The 17138-nt window shown below is 47.1% G+C and overlaps 1 protein-coding gene and 1 non-coding gene across 2 annotated transcripts in view; both read right to left on the minus strand.

Moving 5' to 3' along the window:
• The window catches only part of LOC149363929 (calsyntenin-1-like), a 169364-nt gene that overhangs the window by 9610 nt on the left and 142616 nt on the right, over positions 1 to 17138 (minus strand). The window contains exons 4-14 of the mRNA XM_089573922.1: positions 11355 to 11566; positions 9978 to 10124; positions 9157 to 9348; positions 8553 to 8819; positions 7241 to 7419; positions 6422 to 6548; positions 5153 to 5307; positions 4507 to 4658; positions 2949 to 3168; positions 1749 to 1950; positions 859 to 1004 (exon numbers count right to left, since the gene is read on the minus strand). Of these exons, the coding sequence (XP_089430048.1) occupies positions 859 to 1004; positions 1749 to 1950; positions 2949 to 3168; positions 4507 to 4658; positions 5153 to 5307; positions 6422 to 6548; positions 7241 to 7419; positions 8553 to 8819; positions 9157 to 9348; positions 9978 to 10124; positions 11355 to 11566 (1999 nt within the window). The remainder of the gene's footprint in view (positions 1 to 858; positions 1005 to 1748; positions 1951 to 2948; positions 3169 to 4506; positions 4659 to 5152; positions 5308 to 6421; positions 6549 to 7240; positions 7420 to 8552; positions 8820 to 9156; positions 9349 to 9977; positions 10125 to 11354; positions 11567 to 17138) is intronic.
• LOC149363930 (U5 spliceosomal RNA) lies at positions 14972 to 15095 on the minus strand. Its single transcript, XR_016289290.1, has one exon. It is a non-coding gene; the product is annotated as a U5 spliceosomal RNA (small nuclear RNA).

Genomic DNA, 17138 nt, shown 5'->3' on the forward strand with positions numbered 1-17138 from the left:
CTGCGTCTTAGAAAGGAACACTCATGCAACCAGAGGTCACCCTCATTCCACAACCCTCAAAAACATAACCATGTGTAAGAAATGGCTTGCTATAACGTGCACTTGAATAAAGTGTTAAGTTCATCATCATCATCATCAGCCCGACTACGCCCACTGCAGGGCAAAGGCCTCTCTCATGTCTCTCCAATTAAGCCTGTCCATAGCCGGCCGCGGCCACCATATTCCCGCAAATTTCTTAATCTCATCCACCCATCTAATTTTCTGCCGCCCCCTGCTACGTTTGCCTTCTCTTGGAATCCACTCCGTTACCCTTAAGGACCAGCGGTTATCTTGCCTTTGCATTACATGCCCTGCCCAAGCCCACTTCTTCCTCTTGATTTCAACTATGATATCATTAACGCGCGTTTGTTCTCTGGTGGAAAAATGGGGTCTCCTCAAGCACCCTCAGGCTTGCTTTCTGCAGCGTGCCTACTTGCAAGGACACATGAGAAACGCGTATACAATGTGCATGGACTGATATGCTTGCAGTTGCGAATGAGCCATTACTGCCTTGCTATAATAAGTGTGGAGCCAATGAATGCACAGAAGGATAAAAATGAATTTTGAAATAATGATACAATGAAGTCCTTGTATACTACAGACATTGTTCCATGGTCATCTGCTTACTTGACACCACAACAAAACTGACGACTGAATTCAAGCTACAAGACAATGGAAAAAAAAAGGGAATGTGCAGGGTTAAATGCACGAATTGCAAATCACTGGCAGCTTTGAAAAGTTGTCAAGCAAGAAAAATGTTGCCAAGAGCTAGCAAGAAAAAAAAGAAGCGAAAAAATTTAATTCTTGATGCAAACTTACCGTCTGAATGTATTCATTGCTGACAAAACGACCATTCAGCTCAGAGCACACAAGTTTGAAGGCCCGGTTCAGGTAATAGGCAGGCTTCTTGTTGAAGTACAGGATCTGCCGCAGCACGTTCTCATAGTGCTGCACCTTGTCAGCTCCTGAAAAGGCCAAATGATGAACAAATTTGATTGTAAAGTGCACCTAGCAGTGTTCTATTTCCTAACAGATCATCTAAATGAAGACATCGTAGATGCAGGCACACAAAAGTTGAATTCCACGTCTCTTGCCAGATAGCAAGAAGAGCTTGCATGCAAATATCCCAATAGTTACCCACATCTGTACAGGCTATGTTCGATAATATATATGCAATTCCATGTTTGCGTTTGAAACTATTACTCCACACAGACAGAAGTATTGACGGTCTTGTGCTAGACACAACTAGAAAAGTTAAATACCGATCACGTTTAATCAAACTTTACAAATCAATCATTGGATATGCATCCTGACCATTTGAAATGTAACTGAAACATAAGCTGTATATATGTAAACATGACTGCCCTATTGTAAGCCAAATCTACACATTTGAGGACAACTGTCTCAGCCAAGCACGATGCGAACAATAATGCTTCCTTTTCAATCAGAGATGATTTTTCAAGCTCATGACCTCCTTATGACCTTTAAGATCGAGCTTTCATGAGGCCTAGCTGACGGACATTACAAATTCCACCGACATTTAAAATGCCATCAGATGAAACCCAGTACCAAGTGAAGTAGCACTGCAACATCCAGCATATACGCTGCTATGTTTCTAAGCTGGCAGGGCTCACGTCCAGACATGAAGGGCATGGCAGATGAATGTCAACTGCCAATTGTTAGCGCCCAGCAACATGGCATGCACTAACCGTAGATGACGAGCCCATCTTTGCTCTCTCGATGGTGGATGCCCAAGTGTGCCATCATGTATGAGGGCAGCTGGAAGTGTTCATGGTCTGGGTTCAGTGGAGGGTAGACCTGCACGCTGCAGGAGTCGAGGCGTCCCGGCCGCTGGGAGGCAGCGGGTGGCGACACCTGGTTGTCCTCTTCGTCGTCATCGTCCTCATCCTCCTGCATCAAGAGAACAACATGCGAGCATAAGAACAGTCGTGCAGAACTGAACAGGACAGAACTGATGAAGGCAACTGCTCTCGCACTGGTGGTTAATCATGGCTCCAGAAGCCTGCAGACTGATATCTTTAAGCCTTCCAGGTTTTGCCTGTACCTGTCACAACAACAAGAGCTAGATGCCTGCCCTCTTGTCATGCCTGGCTATCTCAAGTGTTTAGCCTGCTAGCGCTATCATCAGCAGGAACTTATAAAATAGCAGATTCAAGTGCAATGTAGCCAATGGTGCAACTGCTCTACACATCATTTTACCAAAATTTTGTCAAGCATGTGTAAACAGATTCCATTCCAATAACAATGCAGTAAAAATTTTCCCTAATGATTGTAATGCATTTTTTTTTACACAGCATATCTGTTTCTCCGATATGCAATCACAACATAATTTGGTAGGCTCAACCACAGAGAGTGCACACCGTAATCTGAGCACCAAGAGCTCTGCTCTCCTCATTTAGCTGCACTAATCGACATCTGCGTAGGCAAATCCTTCAGCCACTTCTCTGCTTGCTTTATCTGTTCAACAAACTCGACCTCTGGCCAGTGTTTTCAAGGCAGCATGAATGAGCTGCTCATGACCTTTGGCATCAATTGCTGGCACCGTACACATCTTGAGCAGTTCTAAATATAGTTCGTACATGACTGTGCCAAGTGATGCAATAATATACAAAACTCCAAATCATTAATTAAGTGCCACTCTTCTCTTAGGAACATGGGGCGTGCAAGACCTTTCGGCTGTTTTTAGGTGACACTGTTTTACAAAGGGCATGCCACGCATGTACTGTGCCAGCTGCATGCAATGCGAGGTGCTTGTACGTCGACTCCTTTCAGTTCAAAGGTTCCAATGCAAAGTGACCTCTTCTTGTGCATGCAATAAGGCATGTAGCTGGCTTTAAGACTGAACAGCTTAGCGGCCTTCAGGATCCAAAGAGTTCCACTGTTGTTACCTGCGAGGAGGATGAAGCCGTGCTGGCCTGTGTAGTGGTGGGATGCTCGCGGCCAACCGAGATGAAGACCGAGGCAAACAACTCGATGCCCTGCTTGAAAGGCTCGTACTCGCGCGCCAGGTTGGGTGTGCCATTAATGGTGATGCTTGGCTGTTCAGCAGCCAAGATGGTGACCCACGACTCGACAGGTGGAACCTTCTGTGCTTTTCCATTGCTGCACCTGGAGGGAATGATGATGAAAAAAAAAAGAATTAGAGCCAATGCCATGAGAAGAGTCAGCACTTCGTACAGAACACGCCAGAGAAACATGCCAACAGTCATAGGGCATGCGGCAAGGCTACCGAGAAGGAAAAGCTTATTCCTGGTGGTCCACACAATGCACCAACTGTGTAGCATTACATGAGAGGAATTAACACAAAAAGAGGTGCGTGTGCAGTGCATGCAAGTGCATGACTTGTGGCATGGAGTTCACTCTTCCGGCACTGCGCCTCACTACAGTATTAGCAGCAAAACAGACAAGCAGGTCTATACAGCCAGTGTTCTAGACTAGACCCTTTTCAAAAGTCATTAAGTTGGCTTTCCCACATAGTGAATTAATCGACAAATAGTGTTACTGGCCAACAGTCAGAGGAAGACAAAGTGCTGAATGCGTTTGCCAGCACTCGACAGCTGTGTGTGCTGTTGTCACAGGAACTGCGCCAACACGTGCATTTACTGCATCAAAAGTTAGGTACTTCGCCATTAGTTGGGCAGGCGACACTCCTGTGAAGCTGGCTCAATGTCTTTTAGAATCCCATTAATACGTGTTGGAATAAGCCACTTCACTTGTGATGTGAAAGTGAAAATTAGCAGTTTTGCGATTTTTTCTCTTCCATGGTCCAGAATACAGAATGCTAAATACAGAAAAGGCAGTGGCTGTACAGTGCTGCTGCCATAGTTAGAGAAATAACACATGTTCATCCTCTTCTGCCTGGTGTTAATTTTCAATCCATGGTGAAAACAGCAAAGATTGATATTAACAGCATGCAATAAGTGCATCAAATTTTAAATGCCTTGATTTCAGTACAGAATAACAGCATTCCTTTAACTTGCAATGATTAGGCTCCATTTAGGGCCTCTGATATGCTGTCCTAGCCCACAATGATGTAGCTGCTGTTCAAGAAAAGTTCTGATTAACTGCAACACTTTACCTGGACCTAAGGACAGCTTGCGAGCTAAAACCAGCTGCAATGTGCAAGTTATCTACTGCCACCTTTGGACTGTTTGAAGACCCAAGAGCCCTTCTGTTGGGTAAGCTCAATATACCACACCAGCCAATGACAAATGTTTGAATTATATCTGTGCCCCATATATTTTCAAACTATATGCACCAACTGCAAAATTTTGGCTTCAGAAAAAACATCCAGTTACTTGTTCACGAGAACTCACATCCCCCATGCACACACTGGACATCAAGAAGGCACCGATTGCAGATATCCATGGAATATCCCTGAATACCTGCAGACTTTCCCTAGATGCCTGTTTGGACACTAGATTTGGATATCGTCACAACACTTACATGACAGTAGTGGCCACATGAACAGTACGACGACCAGGTGTGGGGAAGTCACGCGAATTGACATAGGCCACACGGGACACGAGATCTTCGAGGGTGTCCTGGTCACGAGCTGTCACTGTGACCTCGCTGCGCTCGGAATTAGAGGTCACTTCCTGCAAGAACATCATGAACATGGTGGTCAGAAACATGCAATCACAAGGCAAGAATTGCCATTCTTTTTGCTAATAGCAGATACACAGGAATGAAATGCTTACAATTGGCAGCTTAATGTCATCTGGTGCTTATGAGAACATCACATGCCATAACAGTACCACACATGAGCCACTCACAGCTCCCACAGCTAGTATGTTCTTCGAAGCCTCAAATGAACAATGCATTCTGAAGGCACCACACAAAATACCAGCTCAACTGGTATTTTCCTTAATGCACAACTTTCCTTAATGCACAAAGAGTGACAATCACATGAGTCAGAAGACTTCAAATTTCGCTGCACAGTTGACCACATTGAGCAGCAAACACTGTAAAATGCTGCCTCCAAAACAAAACAGTGCCAGTCTCCAATCAGTCTGTGTTCGTGTGGCTGCTAGTGACCTGCTAGTGCTAGTAACAATAAAGAGACCACATGCAGTAAATATCTGCCACTTGCCGTTCCTGCAGCCTGTGAATCTGCTGGGGGAATGTCAAGCCACTCCTTGCAGCGATGCAGGCAGGAGAGCACATCAGGAGACTCCGTACGGCCCCTCAGCACAGACAGGCCCGTCAGGTAGCCACGGAAGTGGAATGCCATCTTGTTGTCCTTGCCTGCATGTGCGTGAAGGCAATGTAGCGGCTGCTGTATTCTGCCTGCTCAGTGATCTACAGCATGCTTCAAAGGCACACCAAGGCACGTGGCTAGCCCCCATGTGACCAGCTGAATGTAGGCAACCGAGTTAGCTTTATATCGTGGGATGAGAAAACAGTGGCACTGCTTATCACCCATTTTGCACCAAAGATCTGAAAATGCTGACCAGCTTGTAGTGACTTTTCATCCCACTAAACATATCAAATGTGTCAATGTGCAGAACCTTATTTTAGTTCAAGCCTAGAGGAAAATATTTCTTGTGAAGATGCAACTTTAGAAGGCATGTCCGGTTAGCAAGCTTTAGATAAGGCTCTATTTTATCAGAATGGTACGACAACATCACCATCATCAGCAACCTGACTACGCCCACTGCAGGAAAAAAGCCTCTCCCATGTCTCTCCAATTAACCCTGTCCTGTGCCAGCTGTGGCCACCCTCTCCCTGCAAACTTCTTAATCTCATCCACCCACCTAGCTTTCTGCCGCCCATTGCTATGCTTCCCTTCTCTTAGAATCCAGTCTTTTGTTATCTTGCCTTCGCATTACATGCTCTGCCCAAGCCCATTTCTTCCTCCTGATTTCGACTAAGGTGTCATTAACAACATATTCGCTGCCATAAGTGAGCTTATTTTGACCTCCTGATCAGTCAAGAATTCAATATAATTAAAATTAGCGAGACAGCTCTTAAGCCAGAGATGTAAAAGTAAATGTTGAGTTTTAAGGTTGCAGAGGACCAAAATGAAACATGCAACGCTTCCTTAATGCATACACATATGTATGTTTAGCCACAGGCCAGTAATAGTACCACTGCTCCTAGTTTAATTACTTACATAGAACAAAGCAGTACAAAATTCTAACAGGCAAACTAATCTGTAGTATACTGTTATTGCCCACGTTATTTCAGGTAACTTCCTCGTTGCTTAGATCCTGCCACTTCAGCTCATGTAATGAAATCTACAGCAAGTTTTAGAGAAATTTTATTTCTTTCAGCGGGTGCACATAACATGTTCTTTACCTCATAGCAGACACTTTATTGGAAGCTGATAAGGCCGTCAAGAGTAAAACAGACAGCATACCTTGCCAGCAGGCTCCTACAACAAAGGTGGTGTTGATGTTCTTGGTCTGGTGAAGGGGCCAGTCATCTACAATTTCCGGGTTGTTAGCTGTCACCTTAAAGGGCCGTCCATCGACATAGAGTGATGCCTGCATAACACAGAATCAACATGTCACTGCCATGCAGGAAGGAAATGTAGAAAAACGCAAATGCCTGAACTAGTTCAGGAATTAAAACGCATGAGCAATGCCCCACTGAAATACGCAAAGAGTGGTCCAAAAAAACCCAACTGACCACAGACACCTGTGGAACATCCACATAACATCCAATGCAAGCTTTGGAACGTCCACACAATATCCAGCTACACCATGTGCATTCCAGACTTGTTATTGGCTAAATGGGCACTGTTTAGTTCCAATTCAAATCATTTGACACTAGATGCAACATTTCTAGTTATGATCAGTCCTCCTCCACCCAGTACTACCTGGGCACCAACCAATACTACACGTACCAGCTTTATTGAAACCATTCTTTAGAGTGAGTGCAAATGGAACTAGAGCTGTTCGCTATGGCAATAAATGTTCTAAGAATACTGCAATAAACCACTCTGAGCTAATTAATTTCCAGTTTATCCTCTTCACGTGGACTGACCTGTTTGTATGCCCTACCCAGCAGGAGATACTGCATCAACTTGGAAAATCTATTCCCACTTACAGTCACAATTCTACGTTCCATGACCAGGTACTTCATATGCCTACCAGCACACTTGCCACAATGCATAGCACAACTAAAGGGATGATACATGAATTGTGCGCCACAGATTGTAGCAAAGGATGCTAACCTCAGGGAAGTTGACGGAGACCGCGTAATGGTGCCACCTGTCGTCGCACACCTCGGGAGTCTTCCAGCGCCACTCAGCTGGTGTGAACTTGTTGGCCTGCTCCTGGGTGGGCTCCCGGCGGAGCAGCAGGATAAGCCGGCAGTTGCGGATGAAAAGTGCTGTGTGATGCCGGCTCATGCCTGTATGAATATTGGGCACACACATGCAAGCTCAATAAGGAGAGCTTTTTTTTCTTATTTCATATTGTTGTTTACACAATCCAATGAGGCAGGGTGATCATCAACTGCATGAGGCCCAAGGAAAACAGAAGCAGCAGATATAACTTCCCTGCTGTTTAAGTAGCTGAATGCTATTTCTATTCCCTGAAACACTTTCATGCGTGTGCTTAAGTATGTAATCAACTTGGGCAAGTGGAGGAAAATGGGGCTTAGCATAACAAGCTGAATGTCTTTTTGCCTGACTAACCGTGCACATCCTACTGAATCAGACTAAGGTCTGATGAATGTGAATTAAGTATAAGAAAAGAATACCAATTAGCACACCTAATTTCAGCTTGTTGATGAGGCCGCTGCAACACGCTAATACAGTATGCCAAAAAGACAATTTTGCTGGCAAAATAGAGTTTCAGGCCAATTGGTTAGGTTATTTGTAAAACATAAATACCCCCGAAAGCAGAAGGTTTGACAGCCGTCGCCGTAGCTCAGCGGTAGAGCACCGGACGCGTAATTCGGAGGTCGTGGGTTCGGATCCCACCGGCGGCATGTGGTTGTTTTTTCTTCTGCTTTGCTAATCAATTAGTTTTAAGCGATAACACTTTCAGTAATATTCTAAATGGAACAACAGCAGAAAAAAAAAAAATTAGAAATCCCTCGTGTCCCTTGGTTTCTGTGGCTGTTGGCTTCTCCCACACTTATTCAAGGGAAGACAGCACAGTGGAAAGGACATAAAAAAGAGGATTAAATGCTTCAACGAATGAGCTGTTTTTGGTTGCACAGGGCTGTCTTCATACCGAAGAAGAATTGTGCCAAGATAGCACCTTAACTGTTTTATAGAACCATCTTTGGAAATAGTACATCCGTTTTAGCAGGTCATGACACCAGTATATGTCCACTTAGCACCTTCTGCTCACATCTCGTACAATCATACTGACGTCCTGTCCGTGGATGACGTTGCTAGTGTAGCACTCATTTTATAACAAGGGACCACTTGAGGCTGATTTTTTTTCCCAAAAAATGTGCATATTCAAGAGCATGCAATAAGTGTGTAGTGGGAAGCAGGGAAGCAACTTGGGCACACCCGACAGCTCACTTACGGTGGTCATCAGAGCTGCACAGGACATGCTCCTTGAGGTGGCTGGCGTTGTGGGCTGTGGGTGCACGGTGACGCATCCAGAAGCCCACAGTGAAAACGTTGGTCAGGTTGTGCGACACAGTCGACTCGGGAATGACCACAGCATTTGTGGCACCATCAAATTCGTAGATCTGGTCACTCTCACGACCTTCGTCCGTCGGCAGACCTTGCGTCCACTCGGCCCCGACTCCGGGGCTTGGAAGCAGGTCAACACTGTCTGAGCTGGCCCCTTCAAGCATGCGGCGAAAAAGGAGAATGCTGAGTGTGATTTCTCTGGGCACAGTCCAAAGAAAGCTTGTAAAGCAACACTGAGGGACATTTAATAATTAATTAGTGCACATCTTGGTGCACTAGGTTGCCTGAAGACATTAGGATGAAATGTAACCATTCAGAGAAAAAAATCCCGAAGAGCCAACAAATATGTTCAAAACATAAGAACTATGAAGTTCAATTCCACCCCTATGAAAGCAACCAAGCTATGATATTTCATACAGGAACCACGAGACTGAGGTAAATGTTCGCTGGAAAATGATGAAAAGTGTGCAACTTGCATCAGGCATGCGTACCACATAGCTTCCTTTGAGAGTCGACCGAGTAGGTGTCCCGGTCGCAGCCCTTGCCCACATGGCGGGTGGCCAGAGTGAGACGAGCCGACAGCTGTTCGGGTTCACAGGCCCCCTCACACAGCTCCAGCTGAGCATCCGGGAACAGGGCCCGGCGTCCGGAGCCTGGTGTGTACTCCACATGCTCCTCCATGCCTGAAAGCGCAGAAGAGACACCTGGGTTGCAGCTATTGCAGAAGCCACTACGACCATTGTAGCCATAACAGCTTCACTCTTCCTGATCTACAGGCATTGATGAGCAAGAGCGCAAAGAAGAAAAAATTAACATCGTGAAGATGCTTTTTCACAAAAGCTTTGAACCCCAAGTCAGTTAGTTGCATGTGACGGCAGCATCTGGTACTTCAGAAGACAAACTGTTTCCATATGCCAATTGTTGTGGCTGATGTGATGCTAACACATATACACTAAAACATTTGGCTAATTTTTTTTAAGGATGTATAGGTACTTCAGCAGGCCAACGGCAAATTTTGACACAGTAATATTGCATAGTGTGTGTCTGTTCACATGCATGTGTTTAAGTGTATGTGGTTTCCCTTCGTAGCTGTAAACCTGCACTGAAGTGGCTGGTAATCAGTAATCAGCCCTGGTACTGCCTCCTCTCAAATATAAATCCACATGAGACCTGCACTGGTTGCTGTGGTGTGCAGTACACCCCATCTACATTATCGTGCAGACACTGCAGCACATGCCAAACATGTTGTAAGTTAACGATAAGAAAGCTGTAGAAGGATACACGCACTCCTAATATCTACAGCCAAATTTACCTTTCCATCCAACCTTGCAGACCCTGTTGACCTTGATGGTGACAGTGACCGGATGGCTCTGTTTCATGCTACAGTCGAAGGCCACCACCTGGAAGATGTGGTTGCTGCTTGCCTCCCAGTCCAGGGGCTCTGTGGTCCAGATGGTGCCTGGAGCACAGAACAAGCAAGGCAGGCTTCTTCAAGCACTCACATGATGAAGGTGAAGAAAATTTGAGAACAAGCCTTGATAACTGGGCAAGAAAAATTAAAGGAACGGAAGAACGGAAGCTTGACATTGCCCAGTCAGAAAACATCCTGCTTGTGTGTGACACCATGTATTCTAATTCACTCTGTTTGAAAAAATGCAGAAACACGGCAGTGTTTATAGGCTCAATACGCCGTGGCTAAGCACCCTCCTTCACAACATAAAAAAAAGACAGCCCACACGAAACAAAATCTAAACAAAATATAAGGCATATTACATAACATGACATAAAAGGGCCCTAGACTAGCTCTCATCAGAGCTGTTAGAAGTTTATAAGTCAGACTGGCCACAGGAGCCGCTGTTCCTCAAAGGAGGCAATACAGCAAATAAGCGACTCTCGTCGACTAAGGCACTGATAACACAAAGATGCGGGGAGTCCGCCAGAGTCAACAGTCTGAGGTGGTGTCATGGCTTGGCGCAGTTGGCTGCACACGGCCATATTCCCCCTGTTGCAACGAGTGTGTACGCTAATGTATGAACAAGTGTTTGTGGATCTGGTGACGCTGGAAGTGCGCCAGTTTGCCTGGTGCTGGTCCACCCACTTCATTGAGGTGTGCTGTGGCTGCATCTCTGTGAGGCTTCTGCAATACTAGGCCACAGTCCAAGTGTGCGTTGTGTGTATGTGTGTGCCATGTCAACTAAGTGGCATAAGAACTAGGTCTCATTAGAGTTGTTATTTCTTTGTCGTGAACCATTTTCTCTGGACTAAGCTAGTATTTGGCAGCTTGGGAGGTTGACCCACTATAGCATATGCCCTGCTCTCAGTGCTCGTACACCTATGCAAAAGCATAACTGTGTGTTTGTATGTTAATAGCTGGGCAAGGAGCATTCTCAAGTTTTCGTGGCACCATCAGTCCCATTGCGATTAGTTGCAACCAAAAACTCTTGTATCTGCCCTAGTGAAGTTATTATCTAGGATGCTTAATAGTGGATGTTCTATTGCATAAGGGTACCCGGATATGGGACTCTTTCCTTCATCATCACCATCACAGCTTAACAACGATCACTGGATGCCAAAAACTGCTCCCGCATCAATCTCCAGTTAACCCTGTCTTGTGCCAGCTGTAGGCACTCTTTCCCTAAACATTCCTGTTGCAGGTGACAAAAGAGATTCCTTATTGCAGGTGGCTCACCTTCAGAGTCTATGGAGAAGGGCACATGTGCGTCCAGGATGTCGTACTTGCAGATCTCGCTGTTCTTGGGTGTGCAGTCAGCGTCAAGAGCACGCACGCGGAGTACGCGCTCGTGTGGCGGCCGGCCCTCATCCACACTGCCCTGGTAAGATTCCTCCTCCCAGCGGGGTGCGAACTCATTGACGTCATCCACTGTCAGGTGCACGGTCACACTGCAAGCACACAAGAACCACGCATGTCAAGCACATATGGTAATCAGCAAGCCTAGACCTGCACACTATGAGTTCAGGAATGCAGAAAGGAGGAAATCGAAAAATAACAATGTTGACAGTGGATAAAAATATATGAGCCCATCAGCCACGATTAAGTCTCTTCAGGGCAGGTAAAAAAAGAAAAAAACCAATGAGCATATATTTGCATACAGGATGAAAATACAAAAATGAGCTAGGCACAGCAAGACGCGTTGAAATGTAAATCAGCTTTTTTTTTTTTTTAATGGCATTTCACCTCCAACAAAATGACATAAGTGCCTAATGGCAAAATGCCAGATTTACAAGCAAACAAAGTCAGTTTTGAGTGGCATTCACTTCCCTCAGACTCAGCATGTGAGAAAAGAGATACTGACAAGAAATAGATGTGCACCTAAAACCCTTTTTCCTTTAACCCTTTCTGGCGCTTACCCACCACAGTGGATCTATGGTTAGGGCACTCTGCTACTGAGCCGGAGGACTGGGTCCCATCCCGGCCGCGGCGGCCGCGTTTTGATGAAAGCGAAGCGCAAAAGGCGCCCATGTGCTGTGCGATATGTCAGAGCCCATTAAATATCCCCACGTGGCCTAAATTAAATAGGGGACTTCAATACGGCGCCCCTAAATTCACTTTCTGGCGCACAAGAAAACAAAGGGGTTCCAGCGACTGGTTGCGCCCGCCTCCAGCAGATGGCGCCACTGCAGTCAGCGGGGATCGAGTGTTCCATGAGATAGGCCGCGGTGCCGACGCAGCTCTTCGAGAAGCGGTCCAATTCTGACAATTAAGCTCTCTCCCTCACAGAAGCTTAATTCTGCTTGCAATAAAGTGAGTTCTACATCTGAAATAAGCGGAATGAACAAGCACCCACTGCAACTGCTGTGACGAGGAATGGCTCCTGCAGGCGAGAGTTGAGGCTTTCCCTCATAACTTGGCTGCTTGCACAGAAAGCTTTCGGCAACTGCTGTGGCGAGCAGTAGCTCCTGCAGGCGAGAGTTAGGGCTTTCCCTCATAACTTGGCTGCTTGGAGAGCAAGCTTTCAGACATTTGCGGTTATCGACTAGCTGAACAGTCCCAGCAGTCAGAATTTTAGAAACTTACAAGTGCGAGTGCGAAAGCGCGAGAATTGAAAATGTCACTGGTTATTCGGTAACTGAGGGCCCGCCCCTCAGGCTGCCGAGTCTCGCCACTGCTCAGTGTCGATGGGTCAAGGATCGGGCCACTGCTTTGCCGCCATACTCCACAACGAGCGTATTTAACTACGCGGTCGTAAAGTAAGAAAAAAATTATTAGATCCTAGGTTACCTGGCTGAGCACATTAATCAGCGAAAACTGATTGGCATTGGCGTCCGAAAGGTGTGGAGTGGCAGCTAGGCCCATGGGCGTCCGGAGGGGGGGGGGGGGGGGGGGGGGGCAAGGGGGGGCGGCTGCACCCCCCTGGAAAATCACTCACTCGAACCGTGAGTGATGGCCGCACGCCAGGGGCGGTGGTGCGCTCAGCCAAAAGGGTAAAAGCAGCCCCGCTTCGACGCTTGGTCACATCTGCGAAATGCCGCGTCCGGGCGCGCGTCGTTCCGCCGTTTTCAAACCACGCCACCGCCAGCTCTGCTGAAGGAAGACCTGTTGCAGACATGCAGCGGCACCGGCGAGCATGTGCTTCGAGCCGTCTTGAGATGGGTGTCTGTTTCTTTGATCTCTAGAGAGATAGCGACACGGAGGCAGACGTTCGTACGCCGGCCACCGATGAATTCTTGAGGGGGGAAGGACAAATCAGCCGTGTCCACCCCCGCTTTGTCGGGCTGCTCAGGGGCAAGCGGGCGACGAGTTGGCGCCGCCGCCGCGCGCTGTCTCCTCCGATCCACGGGAGAGCTCGGTGCGGTAGAAGCGCCGCTTTCAGAACCTTCGGCAAAGGGGATTAGCTGCTTTTGTTCACGGCGACGCAGTCTCCAGAGGCGCCCCCACACCAGCGTTCCTTGCGTCTTCTCCGAAAACCAGCGCCTTTGGTCAACGCAGCCCGATGGCGCCTGCCTGGCTCGCCTGTCACCTCTGGTTGGGCCTCAAATCACAACAGCGCCCATGTACTGTGCGTGTCAGTGCATGGTAAAGAGACCCAGGTGGTCGACATTATCCAAAACTCTGTACTACTCCGTCCCTCATAGCCTGAGTCGTTTTGGGGCTCTGAACCCCATAAAAGCACAAAAACAAATTTTCCGGCCGAATTAGTTGCGGGTGTCCCTTCCCCTCGGAAGTCGCGCGGCGTTCCTTACACCCCAAAAGTGCGCATTCGTGGATATTGTGGCAAGTAAGCCCTTGCACGTGTGCGCGCCTCTGTGTTTGTGCTTCGGTGTTTTTAGTGGCGGGTTGTCAACGAAGGTGAGAACAACCAAGACAGCGGACGAGAAAACGACGAGCGGCGAGCAGTGTGTGTGCGGTTGCTCGACTGTGCGGATGCGCGAGCAAGATGGAGCGAGGTGTATGAAGCTGCGAGCGTGCATTTATCTTGTAAATAAGTTTTCGTTGTATATATAGTCATCTTTTGTTTTCAACGTACTCGTTCAACCATTTTTCCAATCAATATATATGATGACTGTGCACTGAGAGCGTGTAATGAAGCACAGAAATGAATTTATCACCCGTGTAACTACGCAATTCGCCCAGAAAAATCCGAGGCGCCTACAGTTGCTGTTCAAGGAAGACTGACTGAGTGACTGTAGTTGCGTGTTTGTGAACATATTGCGCTGTGTGCTGGTCATCAATTCGGGTGAGTCGAAAACCCGTATGCAGTAAGACTGAGCACTTCGAGTATTGATAGTATCTTTTTGCATTTTTATTAATTTTAATTGTTTCTTTGTTGATAAACTCCAATGTATCTCTACAATCCGCGCTTTAATTTGCTGCTTGTAATTTTCTTTCATGTGTGTATTTTACTTATTTTTTATTTATATATAAATAAATAAATTTACTCCGCAAATAGTGCCTTTTCGCTACGAATATACCCCCCCCCCCCCCCCCCCTCCGGCGCCAACAACCAATGGCCCCCCCCCTGCAAAAAATTCTGCGGACGCCCTTGGCTAGGCCCATTTTGAATTATCAGAGGCGACTGCACGGTTTGGCGTCTCACAGGCCCGTTTTGGTGTATATACGCTCGCGTGCATACTCGGCCTTCTGCCGCTTGTGGTCCTTATAGCATCCTCGCCGGCGCGCACCGGGGTGCCTTGGTGCGCACCCCGACTCGCACCCGGAAAATCGGCGGTTCACAACGGTGCAATCCCGGCAAGCATTGCGGACAAGCTGCCTTTAGCCGTTCACATCAAACGCGCCGCGGGAAAAAGGAGCAGTGCATAAGTTCTCTCTTTGGATTTGACAACTAGGCCTCACCCAAACGGGCAAGGCCTTTCAAAAATTCGCCTATAGGCTCATTGGTGTGCCCCTCCCCACGGTAATCTTTAGTAAAAGGCGAAAGATTAGTACGCATATGAGGTGAGGCCTGAGCGTTGGAAGCGAAAGGGGTGCCTGGCAGACCCCATGATCGGCGAGGTGCCAACGTACGCCGGTAACCTCATCGAATGAAACAAAGACTTCGGAGGAATTTTGCGCAACCCTGTTGGGGTTTTGCAGGAGTATTTTCTGTGGCTGACGTAGAACAGAAGTTCTACTGAAATTTATTTTTATATTTTCTGTTCTTTGATGAACTTAGCTTCGGCTTGTGCAAATTGTTGCGGTTAACTGACAGTTGCGGAAAGCGGCGCTTGCGCCACCTGTCGACCAAAGTGGCCATCATACCAGGCGCACCGGCACGCGCGCATGACTTTTGAGCAGACAGAACAGACAGAACACAACATACACTGGGCAGTGATCATTACATTACACAAATCACTCTTCTTCTTCTTGTTGCGACTGAGAGAAGGATGAAAAGAAAATTGCAAGGGCCTGCCAACTGGCTCCAGCCGAGCCACCACCGCTGCCACGTGCAGATAGAGGAGAGTTAACAGATCAGAGGAAAGATGAAGAGAAAAGACGCGGGTCGCAGCAACAACCGCGTCCGCCGAAACGCACGCTGGCTGAAAAAAACAGATAAGCGGCTGTCCCATACAAACCCTCATTCATTCTGTACGTAGGGTAATTCCCTACATACACAAAGTAGCACATAATCTGAAAAATGCAGCGGGAAGGTTTGAAGTTGATGTTGTTTTTTCGACACCATATAAGTTGAGTGGGCTTTGCCACGCCATCAGGAACCGCAGTGAAAAGGTCTTAGGAGTTAGTCCGTTCAAATGCCGGGTTAAACACAGATCACCGTTGGTGGATTGCGCATGTTCTGTAGTTTACGAACTTCCACTATATCATGCAAAAAAGTCTACATTGGTCAAACCGGTCGCTGTATTAATGTTCGCCTGCGGGAACACCTTAACTCACTTTCAGACTCCAGATATTCATATCTTAAAGATCACTGCCGCGACAGTGGGAAAGAAAACGATAAAATGAAAAAGAAAAAGTGCCGCCCCTTGGTCACAAAAACTAAAATTTTGTTTCGCCACCGAGACCAGGGAAATAATGGAAGATTATTTCACCAGAAAGAAGCACTCACAGTGTGTCAGCCAGCCTTCATTGGCATTAGTTGATAAAGCGGTTTCATTTTTAGATAATTCTTGACGTTTTTCACTTGGGTTTTCAGGGGGCCTTTGAGCGGACCTCGCCACGTGTCGGATGAGTTGCGATTTTGTTGATCTTGATTTTGTTGGACAAATGCTCTTTGCTCCGTTTTTCCACGTGATTTTTGTGTATATATATATATATATATATATATATATATATATATATATATATATATATATATATATATATATATATATATATATATATATATATATATATATATATATATATGTTTGCTCCTTTCAATAAAAAAGCCAGTTTCGAGTCAGCGCTCGTCTGCGTAGTCTTCTTGCTTCGAAATTTTGCTCGAGGCCGACTACATGTCCCTGCTTTTGACATACTGGACTCGCCCGATGCACCTCCGCCCCGCCAAGTGGAGCTGATATGGGTGCCTGCGCACTCCGGGAATCCCGGAAACGAGGCCGCCAACCTTTTAGCCCGAGGTTCTTTAAACCGGGCTCAGGTGGCCTCGGATCGCGGATTCACGAAGGAGCGCATGCACTCATTCAGCGAGCTGACGCAGTCCTACAGAGCCCCACGCCAGCTCTACCCCCCCGCCCCACTCCTCCCTAGATAATAAACAAGCAACACTCTGGCGCAGACTACAGACACACTCTCTCTCCTAGCTCACTATCATTCCTCCTTCCCCACTCCGGCATGCGCCCTATGCCCAGAACCCTTCGCCTCTTCCCTCCAAATCCTTTCCCTCTGTCCAACGGACACTCCCGCGCGGGACCTAGAGAATCTCAAGACCTGGGAGGACTGGGAAACCCTGCTGCGCTCGGAGGACCCGGACGTGCAGATCATCGCCACCGGCCGGGCTGCCAGTGTATGGATCTTAGGGACATAAACACTTGAGTGCAGTGGGGTCGTGCGGGGACC

The sequence above is a fragment of the Amblyomma mixtum genome, chromosome 2 (genome assembly GCF_055824585.1).
Source record: "Amblyomma mixtum isolate Tamu chromosome 2, ASM5582458v1, whole genome shotgun sequence".
Classification (NCBI taxonomy): domain Eukaryota; kingdom Metazoa; phylum Arthropoda; class Arachnida; order Ixodida; family Ixodidae; genus Amblyomma; species Amblyomma mixtum.